This window comes from Bubalus kerabau, chromosome 9 (assembly GCF_029407905.1).
Source record: "Bubalus kerabau isolate K-KA32 ecotype Philippines breed swamp buffalo chromosome 9, PCC_UOA_SB_1v2, whole genome shotgun sequence".
In the NCBI taxonomy this organism is placed as follows: Eukaryota; Metazoa; Chordata; class Mammalia; order Artiodactyla; family Bovidae; genus Bubalus; species Bubalus kerabau.
In genome coordinates, this window is record NC_073632.1 from 17,803,188 (window position 1) to 17,821,255 (window position 18,068).

At 46.9% G+C, this 18,068-nt stretch overlaps 1 protein-coding gene across 5 annotated transcripts in view; it reads left to right on the plus strand.

Annotated features, from left to right (window-relative positions):
* The window catches only part of SMAP1 (small ArfGAP 1), a 187,806-nt gene that overhangs the window by 142,685 nt on the left and 27,053 nt on the right, over positions 1–18,068 (plus strand). For all 5 annotated transcript variants that reach the window (XM_055534776.1, XM_055534778.1, XM_055534777.1 and 2 more), the window contains one exon: positions 13,824–13,914. In XM_055534776.1, the coding sequence (XP_055390751.1) occupies positions 13,824–13,914 (91 nt within the window). The remainder of the gene's footprint in view (positions 1–13,823; positions 13,915–18,068) is intronic.

Genomic DNA, 18,068 nt, shown 5'->3' on the forward strand with positions numbered 1-18,068 from the left:
AAGCTCCAGTACTTTGGCCACCTGATGGGAAGGGCTGACTAATTGGAAAAGACCCTAATGCTGGTAAAGATTGAATGTGGGAGGAGATGGGGACGACAGGTGAGATGGTTGGATGGCATCACCGACTCAATGAATGTGAGTTTGAGCGAGCTCCGGGAGGTGGTGATGCACAGGGAGGTCTGGCGTGCTGTGGTCCTTGGGGTCACAAAGAGTCGGACGCAGCCTAGTGACTGAGCAGCAGCAGTGGCCCTGAACACTGCCTGCTGCTTCACTTGTGGTTTATTTGTTTCCCTCCTCTGTACCTCCTCCACACATCCCCACAATGCAGACTGTAGTGTGTCATTGCCTCAGACGTCGCTGAGCACCTATGCTGAGGCTTGATTATTGAGTGAATGCCTGTTGGTAGAGCCAGCATTTGTTGTGGAAAACGATGATGTAGAAATGGCCCTCTTTATGATGGGCTGGTGGGGAGGCTGCGTGGGAAGTGGACACGGTGGTTCAGGGGAGTGGGGGGGCTGAGGGAAGAAGGGCACTGGACCTTCAGACTAGAGCCGAGTTGCACTCTCCGCTGTCGGCCTTGCTTGTGGCGCAGACAGCTCCTTGTCACATCACTTGACCGCCCAGTGAGTGTTGGATGGACCAAGGCCTCAGAGGTGCTTAAACACATAACTGACCAGTGAGCCTGCAGGGAGCATGTAAACAGCGTCGTGTTCAGGATGCTTTTCCCTCCAACTAATACTTTTAAGTACCCGCCATGGGGCACTCCTTGGGGTCACGAAGAGTCGCACACGACTGAGCGTTTGAACTGAACTGATACTTTTAATTACCCACCACGGGGTAGTCTTTTTTAAAATAAGGGAAAAAGGTAAAACCACCTTTGTAATACTGGAAAGTATTTAGCCAGACTATAGAAGATATTTTTAAAAAGTAGTATCTGTAGCTATTATACTGAAGAGTTGCTAGTGAATGAATTGTTAATAAATTTGCAGTGCTAAGAGGGTTAGTTAATATGGTACTAACAGCTAAACTAATTTGTCTTTAATAATCTTAGAATACTTACAGGGGCTTTGCCACTTTAAAAGGAGTTTTCCTGCACTCAGATTCTGGTGCACTGCTGGTAGGCTGTGTGGAAATGTGTCACGAGGCCTTAGGGACACCCAGCTGTACATACACCCACCCAGGCGTTCTGTAGAGACGAGGTATTTAGGGCCCGTGTTTGGTTTTATTTGCCCAAGGCTGGTAAGGACGCAAGCACCTGGGGACCGAGTGTGATGAGACGGTCTGGAAGCGCTGCCCGGGCTCCTGGCCTGACGCCCTGCCAGTGGTGAGGTGCTGTCGGTCACGGGGACCTGGAGCACGGGGGCCGTGCATGTGCAGCGGTGCAGGCGGTCGTTTCTGTCGGTTACCCCCGCCTGCTGGGGATCCTTTGCAGCTTTAGTTTGGGTCTCTCCCTTTGGAACTGGAGCAGTAATTTTTCATACCCAATAATCTTTCATCGTTTGTTGGTAAAATACCTGATAACTTGTATGGTGTGTTGCCTTGAAAGTTTTTCCTCGCATCCCTCCCTGTGTAGTGGCACTAAACCGAGGGCCCACATTTCTCTGGCAGAACAGTGAGATAGGAGATTGGGGTTATCTGTCTTTCCTCTGGTTTAAAAGAAGATATAAAGCTTGGAAGTGAAGTGTTGAAAGACAAGCATTGTGTTATTCTGAAGTAGCCACAGCCAGATGCCAAAGAGAGAGGATTTCCGTCATCTAGGAGAAAAGGAAACAGGCAGCTTGGGTTGGCAGGTGGGTGTGGGGAGCAGAGGGGAGAACTAATTATAGCAGTGTGTAATAGGGCGGGATGACGTTAGGCATTGCAGCAGCGTGTAGTAGGGCGGATGACCTTAGGCATTGCGGCAGTGTGTGTTGTAGGGCGGGATGACGTTAGTAACTTAGTGGCAAGAAGGCAGCTTGGCTCACTGTGTTTTGTCCAAAAGAGCAGTCTCCAAACCCTTAGGTGTAAAGGTGACTCTAAGATCTTATCGCTAACTAATAAAAGTAAAAAAATTAGAACATGGCTTTACTGCATGTGAACTTAATACATAGTTGTTAGTTGTGGTTGTGTTGGCTATAGTAACGTGAAACTCTATCTATGGTTGGATTTCTTACCAGATTACTAGAATACTTTAACAAGAATTTGACATAATAAATATCAGATAATGTTATCTTGCTAATATATAAAGTATCATTCTGAAAGTACCTACAGAATATCAGTTCTGTTCTTTGCTAACAGTGATTTCATTTTATTAACGGGTATTTTACTTTATTAAAACCAAGAACCTTGAATAGAGAAACACTACATCTGTGTTTGAGAACCGAGTGAATGGTTTCTGGTGCTGAATTTCCGTTTCTGCTGTAGACTGAATGTATCATCTTAATGCAAACAGTGAAAGGATGCAAACCTCTGGGTTTCCTGTGAGTTAGTGATGAAGAAGAAGTGAAGTGAAGTCGCTCAGTCGTGTCCGACTCTTTGCGACCCCATGGACTGTAGCCTACCAGGCTCCTCCATCCCTGGGATTCTCCAGGCAGGAATACTGGAGTGGGTTGCCATTAGTTAGTGATAAGTTGCTGTAATTTCTAGAGAGCTCACAGTCTGCCTGTGAAGGAAATCTTGAGACAGTACATGGTATCTGATAGAGGAGGCTGACGTTAGTGTCGTGCCACTGGAGCGTGGCTGGTGATCCTGTGTTCCCCCCTAGTACCTGGTGACGTGAAGATACATAAAGCCAGCAACAAAGAGTCGAAAGAGTCAGGTTATAATTGTACCATTTAAATCTCAAATGTTTATAATGTATTTTCATTTTTATAGTTCACAAGGCAGTGCTGTAATAATTATCCTATTTTATCCTCTCTTGTTCATCCTCTGATTTTCTCCCTTTATGTAGTTCTGAGTTTCTGATCTCCATCATTTTCATTCATTCTAGAGAGTTTCTTTTATCATTTCTTGCACGGCAAGTCTGCTGGCAACAAATTCCCTCAATCCTTGTTTGTCTGAGAAAGTCTTTACTTTTCAAGGATAATTTCACAGGATAAAGAATTCTAAGTTTATGGGGTTTTTTCTTCCAACAGTTTAAATATTTGATATTTGAGTTGGGTGTCTTTCTTGCTTGCAAGGTTCCTAGGGAGCAGTTAGATGTAATTCTTCTCTTTGTTCTTTTTTAATAGGTTTTGTTTCCTCCCTCTGGCTTCTTTCAGGAGTTTTTCTCTGTGTTTGATTTTATGTGCTTTGAAAATGACGTGCCTCGGCATAGTTGTTTTTAGCGTGTATCTTGCTCGGTGTTCCCTGGCCTTCCTGGATCTGCAGTTGGATATCCAGCATTAATCTGGGGAAATTCTGTCAGTGTGGCTTCAGATGTCTCTCCCACTCCTGTTTCCCTCTTTCTTTTCCTTCTGGTGGTCCCCAGTGTGTGCAGATTGCATCTTTTATAGTCGTCCCACTTAGATGTAGTCCTCTCCCCGCCCCAGTCTTTTTCACATTGGAAGTTTCTGTTGATGTACGCTTAAGCTCAGAGGTCCTTTCCTCAGTCATGTTCAGTCTGCTGCTGCTAAGCCCATTAAAGGCATTCTTTATTTCTGTTACATGTTTTCAATCTGCCATTTTTGGGTTCTTAAATTTCCATTTGTCTGCTTACATTACCTGTCTGTTCTTGGCATGCCATCTACTTTTTCCGTTAGAGCCCTTAGCATAGTAAATATAGTTTTAAATTCAGTCTGATAATTCCTCATCCCTGCTGTATCTGAGTCTGGTTCTGATGCCTAGTGTATCTTTTCAGACTGTGTTTTTTGCCTCTTTGTAGGCCTCATTTTTTCTGACGCTGAATGCAAGTGATGTACTGGCCAAGGAACCCCAGTCTTGTGGTTCCTGCGGGCCTGTGGTAACAGGTGGGGGCTGTGGGGCGGGGCAGCGTTCTGGAGACTGTGGTTAGGTCTCGTCTTTGGGCGAGGCTGCATCCCTGGGCTGTGCACTGTGCAAGTGCCTCGGGCTCCCCATTGTAGGTGGGACTGGACGGTCAGGGGCACTGCAGTGGGCTGTTTCCCTTCCCCGTGTCATTGTGTTCCTGTGGCTTTCTCTCCTCCCAGTTAGGGAGGACACCTGCACACAGGAGACTCATTTCCTGCTTTCCGGTGCACAGCGGAAGATCAGAGGGGTCAGGAGTCTTTATTCTCTCCCCCCTCACCCCCCACTGCTATTTCTCACACAGCGTTGATTTAGAATAATCAGTATGTCATTGAGGCATATTTTGGGGTAGCCTGTCCTGGGCCCCAGCTCTACCCTGGTGCTGGTTTCAACTCTTGTGAGTTACGATTCTCTGTATTCTCCTCTCTCTCCAGTTTGGGTGAGGGTTGGGGAGACCCTGTGGTCTGCCCTGTGACTTGCTTTAGTTCCTTGTAGTCCCGTGTGTTGTTGGAGTAGACCTGTGTCCAGGGGCCGGCACTGTGGCACAGGGTCCCGAGTTGCAGCCTGTTGGGAACAGTGCACAGAAGCGGCTATGCTGTTCTTTCTTGCTTCCCTTCTCGATACACGCATATTCTGTGAGGAGACTGAGAGGGGAGGGGACCATGGGAGGTCCTTGGCAGAGGCGAGAAAGGAGTTCTGGGCCTGTCTTGTGTCTAGAATCATGCCCTTGCCGCGGTGTGCTTTAAGAGGTGACATCACAGCCCCGGGGTGTCAGGCCCGCCTCTCCGTGTGCCTTGTACTCATCCCACGAGGGGGCCCGGGGTGGCGTTCTGTGCCCCGGTGAAACAGGGCCGCGAGGAGCCACCCGAGGGGCCGCACACGGCCTCTCCCGAGATCAGCCTGCAATCTCTTGTCCCGTTGTGTTTGCAGAATCACATTCAAAGAGAAGATGGTGAATTTCCAGATAGAGCATCTGAGTGTTAAGCCTGTGTGGGCTCTCGGTGGGCTGTGCAGGCTGTAGCTGCTCAGAGATGTTAGTGACCTGTTGACTGTTCCACACAGCTGGAAAGGGTCCAGGCTGGGTTTGAGGTGTGGGTGTTGGTTAATGCTTTCCTTTCCCTCCCTCCTTTCCTTCCAAACCCTGGTGTCGAGGGCTGACGTTCAGCAGGTTGTGGTGAGGGTAACCCAGTCCAGAAGCAGGGGGCTGGAGGCTTTGGCACCAGGCCCCCAGGTGTGTGCAGGTGTGATGGTTGAGGGCTGGCCCTTTCAGCGGGTCCCGTTTAATTGTCCTTTCTTTCCTACTTTTGCTGTAATCAGTAAGTGGTGAATTACAAAAAAAAAAACTATCCTCTTTTCCCTTCCCTGCAAACCTCCAAACTACTGTGCATACAGGGATAAGAAATCGGTGTGGGTATTCCAAACTGGGTCCTTTTACGGGTGGAAGCTGACGTTGGACCCCCAGGCACTGAGTGGGGGTGTCCCAGGCAGCCGGGCCATAGGGCCGCCCGTCGTAGGACGGTGCTCAGACACGGCTGAGCCCTGCGCTGGGGCCCCCCGCCGAGCTCTTCCTCCATCACCGCGCTGGGCCACACCGAACTGCAGTTAGGTCTGCGTCCGTTTGCTTCACTAGAATGAATTCTTTTTAAGCTTAGGAATCACGTTTTACTCATTTTTGTGTCCCTAATACTTATGATTCTGGCAGGGATTTCTAAAAGGTAGCTCCACAGCCACCACCAGCTGCCAGTTTTGAAGCACCTATTATATACCAGCTCTATGAAAAAGACTATATGTTATTTTAATCCTCACAAAAACTCCTGCACAGTATTTTAAGGGAACTTACTTGCGTAGGTACTCGGTGTTTGTGTGGAGCAGTGAGAGCCTTGGCAGGCCTGGCGTGTGAAGCATGTAGACCACTCTTTGAGATGCTGTCCAGACTGAGACCTAAGACAGGAGCCAAGGGTTTAGAGAGAGGCAGATGCCCAGAACTTTAGAAGGAAAATGTAAGTGGGTTATGAGTGCTTGTACCATTGAGCTTGGCGTGAATTCTGTGCAGAATGTAGACGGAGTTCTCTTTTTAATTTGCTCCTTTCTTCAGAGTGTCAGCCACATTCACTAGTTACCTTAGATTACCTAAGAACAGTCTGTGTCAGCCTAAGCTTAGTGGTCGCAATTTTCAAATCTCCTTCTGGTCCAAATGTAGGCAGTGGGGCCTGGTAAACAGGTTCTGAGTGGACAGCTGTGCCCAGAGGAGCCCAGAGAGAGAAGTGAAGTCAGTGTTGATGGAGCATGATTAATTCTGCAGTCTCAGTCTCAGACTTCATTCTCTTCACCGTTTTTATTAACTGCATGTATCACTGTCATATTGTTCACATTTTCAAATGACAGGGCAACAGAGATTCATTAGTTAAACTATTACGTGACAGAATCAGTTCCTCTGGAAATCTTAAACACAAAATACCAGCAGATTAGGTAATAATCAGTTCAGTTCAGTCACTCAGTCGTGTCCAACTCTTTGCGACCCCATGGACTGCAGCATGCCAGGGTTCCCTGTCCATCATCAGCACCCAGACCTTGCTCAAACCCATGTCCATTGAGTTGGTGATGCCATCCAAACATCTCATCCTCTGTTGTCCCTTTCTACTCCTACCTTCAATTTTTCCCAGCATCAGGGTCTTTTCCAATGAGTCAGTTCTTCCCATCAGGTGGCCAAAGTATTAGAGTTTCAACTTCAGCATCAGTCCTTCCAGTGAATATTCAGGACTGATTTCCCTTAGGATGGACTGGTTGGATCTCCTTGCAGTCCAAGGGATTCTCAAGAGTCTTCTGCAACACCACAGTTCAAAAACATCAATTCTTCAGCAGTCAGCTTTCTTTATAGTCCAACTCTCACATCCATACATGACTACTGGAAAAGCCATAGCTTTGACTAGATGGACCTTTGTTGGCAAAGTAATGTCTCTGCTTTTTAATATTCTGTCTAGGTTGGTCATAGCTTTTCTTCCAAGGAGCAAGTGTCTTTTAATTTCATGGCTGCAGTCACCATCTGCAGTGATTTTGGAGCCCCCAAAAATAAAGTCTCTCACTGTTTCCCCATCTATTTCCCATGAAGTGATGGGACCAGATGCCATGATCTTGGTTTTTTGAATGTTGAGTTTTAAGCCAGCTTTTGCACTCGTTTTGACTTCCATCAAGAGTATACTGCAGTCAGTATTGCTGACTAATGACTGTATCAACACCTATGACACCACCAGAGCTTTGGCGATTTTATGTTTAGTTTGATTTCTCCAGACAGAACTTTTACAAATCATTGAAAGTAATTGACATGCTGTTACTATACACATAGCAAATGTTGCTGTATTACTGAAAACCATACACTGTCCACAATACCAGTCCTTAAAAAAGGGAAAGTGTCTGTAGTCTTGGATTTAAAGAAGTGGCAACATTTCAGGTCGTCTTGGGTGGAAGAAAGTAGCAGAGAGAAAGTCCACAACCAGGTATGGTGGTGAGTTCTAACAAAATGTTGTCCTCTGGAAATGGCAGTGGTAAACCACGTCAGTATTCTTGCTTGATGGCGGAACAGAAGGACATGCGCTCTTCTCCTGCAAAAACTCCAGAGTTACAACTCGCTGCTGAGCAGCCGTCGACAGGAGAATGTTGGATCCCACCAAAAAAAGATACCCCACATCCAGGGGCAAAGGAAAAGCCCCAAAAAGACGGTAGGAGGGGCAAAATCGCATTTAGAATCCAACCCCATACCGACCAGAGATACTCAGATGGCTCAAGCAAAACCTTGTGCTCATCAGGAGAACCCTCAGAGACTGAGCCAGACCTGCCTTTGAGTGTTGGAGTGTCTCCTGCGGAGGTCCGGGTCAGCAGTGGCCTGCAGCAGGGGCTCTGGGTGCAGCAGACCTGGGTATGGCATAAGCTGTCTTGGAGGAGGTTGCCATTAACCCCGCCATAGAGCTGCCAGAGCTTACACAGCTGGGAAAGAGTCTTAGAGGGCACAGACAGAACCTTGTGCCTACCAGGACCCAGGAGAAAGGAGCAGTGACCCCACAGGAGACTGACCCAGACTTGGAGAACAATACAATTCTGAAATGAATGAGCTGGACCTGAAAGTGCCCTGAATATAATGGCACAAAAGACGACCTCAGAGGATTTTAGGTGGCAGAGAGCTGGGTGGGAAAAAGTGGTCTGCTGGGGCTGCTGAGGGGTGTTCACTCTTCATTCCTCTGCTGAGTGGCAGTGTTGTGGAGAACAGGGATAAGTGAGTAGATGGGACAGGCTGCCTGAAGAGAACCTTTCTAATGTTTAGATTTTCTGCATGTAAAATGTGCTGTACCATCGTGTCCACTGAATCCACAGTACTGGGATTTTTTACCAAGAGCGGCCCCATAGGTGAGATGTCCCAGCGATGCTTCCAGTGTCACATAGTGGCTTGAGTAAATGTTGTCTAAAGCTCTGTCTTGTTTTGAAATTTATATAAATTTTTGCTACTTATCCAGCCCAGGGAAGTTTTTTTGAGATTGTATTATAGTGTCCCTAGGCCATGAGAGCCATTTACTAAAAGATGTCCATATGAGTGGGGGCACACAATCAAATATAGGTTACAGTTCTAAATTGAACTCTAAAAACAAAATTTAAGAAAGAATATAAAATTCAGAAGCGGAGTACACTAAGTAAGGACAGCCTTAATGTGAAAAAAATCTATAAAGAATGGTAAAGAAAAAAGAAAATTTAACAAGATTCTAAATAATAAAACAGTAAGATTGGGGTAATAAGCAGCAGTCATGTGCAAGATTAATTCTCAGGTTGTATGTAATTTGATTGTGAAAGCACACACATACAAACATATGTTTATTTATCAGAATATAGTAGGAATGCCAGAGAGTGACTTGTGTTATTACTGATACCATGCCACTGAGGCACTTTAATGTGTGAACAACATGGATGACCCAGTCTGAATTCTGTTTCTGCTTTGGAATATATGATGTCATACAATCTAACAGCTTGGAGTAGCTTACCATTCATAAATTTTTACTAAAAATTGAAGTAAAGCTTAAATCCCGCTGTTGGGATTTCGTAAGGCTCTGAGATGAAAGAGTATTCTGGGAACGGCCTGTTGTTGAGCAGCTTGTTAGGGAGTGTTCAGGTTTTGGGCTGTGGGGAGGTGGCAGGTTCGGGGCTGTCTTCCCGGGCGTTGGTCTGTCTGTGTCTCAGCCACACAGCCCTTGCCCAAGGTGGCGGTGGTCGCCTTCTCCTTTAGCAGGGCCGCTCCTGTGCCTGGCGCACCACCCAGGAGTAGCTTTGCTTTTGCAACTCACCTGGAAAATTCATCTAGTTCCTAGCTCTCGTGGGTTGTTCAGGTCCTTGCACAGTGTGGCCCCACTTTCTCAGTTTCGCCTTTTGTCGCCTCCATACACTCGGCCTCCGGGTTAGGCGGGTAGGCCTGCTGTCTTTCCCATACTTGCTTTTCTTCCTCGGGTGCCTTTCAGTTCCTACTTTCATACGCCTTCCTGTCTTCCCTGCAGACCGCAGGTAAGTACCACTGCCTGTGTATCACTTTAAAATGAGAGCGTTGAACAGTGTGTTGTCTCATCTACCTGTGTGAGTCTGTGAGTGTTAAAGGACATTGATTATAGACAGACTAGCTAAGGCATGATTGGAGAGAATCGTTTTCAAAGAAGAATTCTAATAATTACGTCTAGACCTTAAAAAGTTGTATAGCTTCCCTATTCTTATGTATTGACACTACTATTTACGTTAGTTGCTCAACTAAGCAGAGTGCATCGCCTTCCAGAGGCTGAGCTCTTGCTTCTGTTGCATCGTAGGGTAGGAATGGTGGTGAGTGTAGGAGCTGGGAACCATGTGGTTTTGGCTCAGTTCCCTTCTATGGGGTGGCTTTATGAGCTACAGAAGATCAGCCTGGTGAGGCCTTTGTGAATACAGATTCCTCTGCTAATACAGATTTTAATCATTTGAATGAGACATTTGCTCAGTATGAATCTAAGGAAATTACATTTTATAAAATTGCTTTGTCTAAGTAAACCTGTGTTCTTGTTTATTAGGAAAGTTTGTTTAATAAATTATAGATTGCCTACTTTTGTTCTTTGACAGCCAGCTTCATTCTTCATTTATGAAAAGGCAAATTCCACATATGATATGCAGGAGAATTCGAAGTGGAACGCTTCTGTACATACTGCTTGGTGTGTTTAAGCTGAGTGTGGAACATCGACAGGGAGACAGTTCAGGAGGAAACTCGTGCTTGTCAAGCTCGTGCTTACTGTTCTCACACTGTGTTCTTTGCCAGCCCCAAATTCTAACAAGACAATAGCATTTTCCTTCTTGCTGCAAAGTCGCTTCAGTCGTGTCTGACTCTGTGCCACCCCATAGACGGCAGCCCACCAGGCTTCCCCGTCCCTGGGATTCTCCAGGCAGGAACACTGGAGTGGGTTGCCATTTCCTTCTCCATTTCCTTCTTTGGTCTTCTAAAATTTGGCTTTAAGAAACTATACTTTATATGGTAGCTGTATTTCACATATCTCAGTTTTATATCCCTGATGATTTAGCAGGTAAAGAATCTGCCTCTAGTGCAGGAAACAAAGGAAACATGGGTTCAGTCCCTGCGGGGAAGATCCCCTGGAAGAGGAAATGGCAACCCACTCCAGTGTTCTTGCCTGAAAAGTCGTGGACAGAGGAGCCTGGCAGGCTTCAGTCCATGGGGTTGCAAAGACAGACACGACTTGGTGACTAAACCATAACAACAAGCATACGATACTGGTAGGTATAATACCCAGAGCATCGCGGCAGGGCTGTGCCCCGGGCAGGCCTGTCCCGGGAGCTTGGACGTCTGTGTGCTTGTGGCCGCTCAGTCCCCAGTTCCCCAGGCTGAAGGGGAACTGTGTTTGTAGTAACACAGGTTGTCCAGTTAAAAAACAAAAACAGAGAAGGAAGGTATAGCGGTTTAAGTATTCAATTGAAAAGAATTGCTTATTTTGTTATTGTAGACTGTGTTTTCTTTGAAATTATTTTGCTAATAAGCAGGGTGTGTCTTAAACCTGTGTTGGATGTTGAAAAAGAGAATGTGAAATGGATTATGTTAAATTTCTTAGAATTATATATAGTTACAGGCTGATAATTATGTGTTTGATAAGGTTATTAAAGAATTGATATCTATTACAGTAGGCTAGTTAGTAAAAAAAATACTCTGAGAGAGACAGTAGTGACCAAAAACAAGTAAGAGGAGATATATATTCTTAGAAATTTATGTATTTGTATAGCTATCAAGCAACAAACTCATGTAACAACTAAGCTGTGAATTCTTTAGGTAGTTGAAGAAATGATCTTGTAGGAGTGGTTTGAGAAATGAATGAGTGGTAGAATGAATGTTGTATTTTCTTGGCTTAAGAGAGGTAGGTGGTATATTCAATGGAATATTTATTCAGCCATAAAAAGGAAGGAATCCTCACCGTTTATAACAATATGGATGGACTGTGAGGGTATTATGTTCAGTAACGTTAAGTCAGAGAAAGACAGATACATATACCCTCACTCGTGTGTGGAATCTAAACAAACAAGGAAGCTCGTGGACACAGAGGACAGATTGGAGGTTGCCAGAGGCAAGGATGGGGGTGAGAGTGGATGAAGTGTGCTGGGGGAGGGGGTTTACAAAGTATCAGCTTGTAGTTAGAGATATGACTCCAAGTTTTAAAAATTCTACTGCGGCTAAAATACCATTAAACAGCCATCATAGGCCACAGAGAAACTGTTTGTGAAAGGATGAGTCAGTAGATGTGGCGGACTTCACCACTGTCTTATTTTAAGAAATTGCCACAACCACTCCAGCTTTCAACAGCCACCACTCGGATCAGTCAGCAGTCAGCAGCGTGGAGGTGAGACCCGCCGCCTACAGTGAGATTACGACATGCTGAAGTTTCGTCAGCACAGTTTGTCAACTAAGTTTATGTCATATTCTACATCCTCTGTTGTCATTCAATGATCTTCATAGCATCCTCACCAGAAGCAAATTCCATCCCAAGAAACGGCTTTCTTTGCTCATCTGTAAGAAGCAACTCCTCCTCCGTGAGGGTTTTACCCTGGGATTGTAGCAATGCAGTTACATCTTCAGGCTCCACTTCCAGTTTCAGTTCTTGTGCAGTTTCTATCGCATCTGCAGCTTCTTCCTTTATAGAGTCTTGAACCCTTCAAAGTCATCCATGGGGGTTGGCACCAGCTTCTTCCAGACTGCTGTAAATGTTGATATTTGGGCCTCTTACGAATCACGAATATTCTTAATGGCGTCTAGAATGGCAAATCCTTTTCAAGTGGCTTTCAGATTCAACAGAGGCATCACCATCTATGAGATATTCTGTCATGCAGCCCATTTGTTCCACTTACAGGGCTCCGGCAGCATAGATTGAGCGTAATTTAAGGGCTCCAGGAGTTTTGAATGGTAAACGGGCATTCAGCTTTTAAGCCAACAGCTATATTAGCCCCTAACAGGAGAGTCAGCCTGTCGTTTGAAGCTTTCCAGCCAGGCAGTGACTTCTCATCTCTAGCTGTGAAAGTCCTAGATGCATCTTCTGATTGAAGGTCATTTGATCTGCATTAAAATCTGTTGTTCAGTGTAGCCGCCTTCATGCATTGTCTTTGCAGCTCTGGGTAACTTGCTGTAGCCGCCATGTCAGCACTTGCTGCTTCACCTCACACTTCTACATTATGGAGGCGACCTCTGTCCTCGACACCTCATGAACCAGCCTCTGCTGGCTTCAGAGGTTTCTTCTGCAGCTTCTCTACCTTTGTCAGCTTTCTAAGGTTGAAAGGAGGTTAAGCTCTGCTCTGATTAGACTTTGGGTTAAAGGAATGGTGTAGCTGGTTTGATCTTCTGTCCAGGCCACTAAAACTTTCTCTGGATCAACAATAAGACATGATAAGTTTTCTTATCATGTATATGTTCACTGGAGTAACACTTTCTGTTTTACATTCACAACTTGGCTGCTTGGTACAGAAGCCCTACTCTTGACCTGTCTTGGCTTTTAACGTTCCTTCCTCACTGAGCTTAATCGTTTCTAGCTTTTAATTTAAAGTGAGGGACGTGGGACTGTTCTTTCCTTGAGCACTTGGACACCCCTGTAGGGTTACTAACTGGCCTGGTTTCAGTCTTGCTGTGTTTCAGGGAACAGGGAGGCCCGAGGTGAGGGAGGGAATGGGCAGCCGTCTATTTGTGGAGCAGTCAGGACACACGTTTATTGATTGCTGCCTTATGTGGGTGTGGTTCACCCCAAAGCAGTTCCAGGGTAGCATCAGAGGTCGCTGATCACAGAGCACCATAACAGATATAGTAGTGATGAAATGTTGGCAACACAGACACACAGAGTGAGCAGATGCAGGAAAAGTGGTCCATGCAGGTTGCCGAAGACCTTCGGTTTGTGAGCAGTGGCATGTCTGCGGGGCTCAGTAGAGCGAGTGCTGCCCGTGTGTCATCTGGGTTCCAGTAGGGCCAGGGGTGCCCGCCTGTGCTGGCAGCCTGGGGAAGAAAGATGTGCTCTGCGCTTAGGCTCTGGGGCCCGCCCGGTAGCACAGGGAGCGGTACTGCTGCGAAGCGTGCAGCGTTCACGTAGAGGGTTTAGATACTTAAGAACAAGTACATTAAGATTAAAGTTCTGTATATACTGTCTTGGGGTCCTAATATGTCCAGTTTATCATTTCAAGTTGAGTGATTGTGTTTACCAGTTTATGATAATAAACGCTCTAGGTTTATCATACTATACTTCATATGCTACATTATATTAACTTTATCAAAAGTATGCCTAATTGAGGCTTAACAGTCTTGTTCAGTTTATTTGAAAAAAAAATAATAAATCTGATTATTTACTTTAAAGCTGCAGAAGAAAGAAGACCAGCAATTGGAACCTAAAAAAAGTACCAGCCCTAAAAAAGCTGCAGAGCCCACTGTTGATCTTTTAGGACTTGGTAAGTAAAAAAAAAAACACGTCACCATTAGAGCTACGAAACAGCTGAGACACTGACTTGCATTGATTAGCATGGCTTTATCGTCAGTGTGCCAAAGGGACCTGTTAACTGAATTTGGACATGGTGTGGTTAGTTTGCTGTGTTCCTGCAAAAAGGGAAATCTTCATAAGGGAGCTGGCATCTGTCGGCAGTGCCTTTGCGGAACTGCGAGTGCTGAGTTCCAGGGAGAGGGGAGCTGCCCGAGCAGTCTCCAAGGCTTGGTGGGCCATGCTGCCTCAGCACTGAAACGAGGGGTAGATGCGTTTACTCCCACCCCTCTTCTCTTTATTTAGCTTTTTGCGGGGTTGGAGGGGATCCCTTAGCAAAATAACTCTGGCATAGCCTTATTATAAGGTGCTGTCTTAAAGAAAGCTTTTTTTGGGTTAACTGAAGCAACACGCCTTACACCTCGATCTAGTAGCTGGGTTCACGTTATGTGTGTGATGACAGTAAGAAGTGCTCAGTTTAATGTCATTTTTGTTCTCGGGGCTGACAGATGGATGTTGTCTGCCTGGCAGGTAGACAGGCTTCCATTCAAAGGGTGCTTGTATTGTCCTTATCTGCAATTGTCAGCTCTTCTTAAGTGCTTCTCCTCTTTGTTCTAAAGTAGCTTGATAAATAGTTATTTTTATCTGAGCCTTCTGCAGTAATTAATTTAGAAAAAAATCTGTTTAGTTTAGAGAAAGATTAATGGCTAAAGGAAAACAGTAAAAGATAGTTTAGTAAAAGATGGAGTTGAATGTCATGAAAGTTTTCTAAAAATTGATCTTTGTTCTTAATAAGATTGTTTTCTGTTTTAAGAATTACAATTGAATGTTTTAGTCATTTCTTCAAAGTTGGTGTTTCATGCAAATATACTCCCTATTGATAAAAAATCTTCTGTGGTGGTGAAATTAGGAGGTATATATTAGAAATATAAAAAAATAACTATGATTTTATGAGCCCTGAAAATAGGGCTCAGTCCAGGCGCTTTAAATAGAATTATGTTGAATACAAGTTCTCTTAATTTATGTATTTTACTTCCTTTCCTCTAAATGAGAGAAAGGGGAAAAAAAGACTCATTACCAAAGTAAGAATAGATCCTACTAAGACTGCATGCATCTTTGTCTTCACGGCAGCATCTCCTCTCCAGTCTAGTGCCTCGTTTACCAGTTCATAACTTAGAAATGTTAGATCGAACCCAGGCCTGACTCTTACCCTTACAGACTCACTGACCCACAGCTCTCACAAAGTGTCTGCTGGTATCCAGGCACCCAGACACTAAGCAGAGAGCTGTGAAGGAGAGCAGATGAGAATGCCTGACCTCTGGGAGCTTTCATTCTCTCTGGGGAAGCAGTGATAAAATAGTGAAGCAAACTGTGGTATGGGTCATGTTTGGTAAGTGCTGTAGCTAAAACAAAAAGGAGTGGTGGTGATTTTAAATAGGGCTAGGGGTGCTGGGGGCTCCCTGAGATCCCACTGGAGTGAGGACCTCAGGAAGTCGGGGCCCCCTGTCCGTGGGGGTGAGACAGGTGGGTGTGGTGGCCCCGTGGCACCTTGCCACCACATGAATGGGGCCAGGATGCATGAGACCTGGAGGGTGTGGGGCGACAGGGAGGTCCACTGCAACAGGACTTCGGCGTCTGCTTGGAGTGTCCTGGAAATGCACCGCAGGGATTTGAGCAAAGAAGCACCTCCTCTGATTTGAGTGTTTCAGGACTTCTTGTAGCTGCTGTGTTAAGAGTCGGGTGTAGTGAGGCGAGGCTGCCGTAGGGGCAGGGGGACCAGTAACACAGCTGGGGGGCGGTGGCTGAGGGTGGTGGTGGTGTGGGGAGTTGTAAGAAGTAGCCGGCTCTGGACCTGTTTTAAAGAAGGAGCCAATAGGGTTCGCTGACGAGTGAGCAGCGTAGGATGTTTCCCTTTGGGAGTGACTTTGTAGAACAGGCAGCCTGCTCCCTTGGGACAAGCAGAGTTGCTCTCATGAGGTCTCCAGCTGCTAAGCATGGTGGTGTGGAGGTGATCTGGGAGACAGGTGGCGGGCCTGGCCCCAGGCGTCCAGCTGTTGCCACAGTGATGCTGCATGGTCCTGTCGCCTGGCACTTGACCTCTGACCTCAGAACACGGAGCTGTCTTTGTGGAGCGTCACTTGCTGTGCTTCCTGCTTTCCAGCTGGTCACAGTTGCAGAGTGTGTCTCCTCTCAGTGTGTCCCTGTCCTCTACCGCCTGGTCTCACAGTCCCTGGGCCGTGGGGGTTTCAGACTGTGGCTCCCCTCTTCTGGCGTCAGGCTCTGTGATGTCAGCCGTGGCTGGGTCTCATCGGGGCTCTGTGAGCCTGTTTCAGCGGTGGGAGAGCTTCAGGAAACTGTCCTGAGGGGAGAGCCAAGCTTTGCTCATGGTAGGAGCATGTGGGAGTGCTCGAAGGAGAGGGTGAGGACATATCTGGGGGGTTTGCTGCTGCCTGACGATTCTAGCTCTGAACTGGAAGAGTTCTGGCAGTGGCCGGGCAGGTGACGGGGTCAGAAGGAGGGCTTGGGGTCTTGCCTATGAAGTCGCAGCAGCGGGAAGGCTGGCACCTCACCCAGAGCATGCACAGCTCTGCTCCTGCCAGTCACCAGTCACCTAAGTTCTAGAAGAGACTGTCTGGCTTTGATAGAGCAGTGCTCCTGAATGAGGATGGAGCAGCAGCTTCTTGTGGGTAAGCGTGTCACTCTGGTTCCCCATAGGTGGTGGCATGCTGGGGCAGGGGCAGCAGGCACGTGTGGTCTGCTTTATGGCCGCACGGAAAAGACGGCAGGCCTATGTGGGTGAGAGCAGAGACAGCCTTCACGTTACACGTTTGCAGGAAAGACAGAGAAAAGCCCCACAGGGTTAGTGCAGTTACCCAGCCACAGAGGGCCGAGGAATCCCGGGGTTCTGTGTGTATTCGGGGTCACATTTTAGTAGTCTCACACAGGATGATAGTCAAGGCAATTTTTTAGAAATGTGAACTTCCTATTTAAATGGGCCGTTTAGCGAACCTTTTTGTTTCAGCCCAGTGGTTCGAGATAAACCTGTTTTCCTCAGCTCCCCTTTCCTGATCTACTCCCATCCCAAAGTCATAAAATACTGTGTGCTTTTTAGCAAGAGTCAGCAATGCTTTTCTGAAAGGAAATAACTGTTTTTGGCTTTTGCAGGCCTTACAGCCTCTGGGGCAGCTGCTTCGCTTGCCCCTGTGGCGGGCACGTTGCTGTTGGCAAGAGTGTGGATGGTGAGGGGGGGCTGGGCTCTGCTGGGCATTAAAGATAGTTGGGAGGGGCCTTTATGCTCCTGGCTGTGCCTGCAAGAATGACTTCATGTTCAGGTGTTAATTTGCACTGGAAGCTTGTGGAAGCACAGTTTATTCCGCCTTACTGTCTGGTATTAGAAGTGGGGTCCATACTTGGTTGTTACCTGCCCTCTGCTCTTGGAAATGGCCAGGTCTTAGGGCCCCTCTTGGCGAGGGCCAGCCCAGCTGCTTGACTAGAGCGTGTCCCTGCTGCCTGAGAGCAGAGCTGACATCAGCTCCCGCTGCCGCCGGGGTGCCGCTTGCCTGTGCTCTGCACGTGAGGCTCTCCCAGGACTGGGAGCCACGCTGTGCGCGTCTTCACGGCCGGCCTCTGCTGGTGACGACTTGGCTTTCGTGAGACGAAAGCTGACAGACTACTTAGCAACTGGTTAGGACGGCCTCAGACTGCTTTTTCTAGAAGGTCCCATCTGAGAGCAGTCCTCAGGGCGAGCAGCCACTCCAGCTGTAAGGCGTGGCAGGCCTGTGGCTGCGGGGTGAAGCATGGCCTGCTGGCTTCAGCTCGGCCTTTCCGCAGACTCCGCTCCCCAGCAGGAGGCTTCACCGCAGGCCATCAGGCGCGTGGGTGCATGGGACTGTCGGGGACAGGCCCCTGGGGAGAGCTCACACAGAGGCGGGCTGGAGCTTGGTGATGAAAGCCTGGCTCAGGGTGTTTGTACTGCTTACATGGGCGTATTCTTCTGCTTGCTCACATTCATCTAGGGACATTTCTGCCTGAACGTCTCATCAGCTTTGAGTTATTTTAAATACTGAACTACACAGAGATGTATTTAGATAGTGGGTTCCTCAGTTTTTTCTTAAGGAAAAGCTCAGA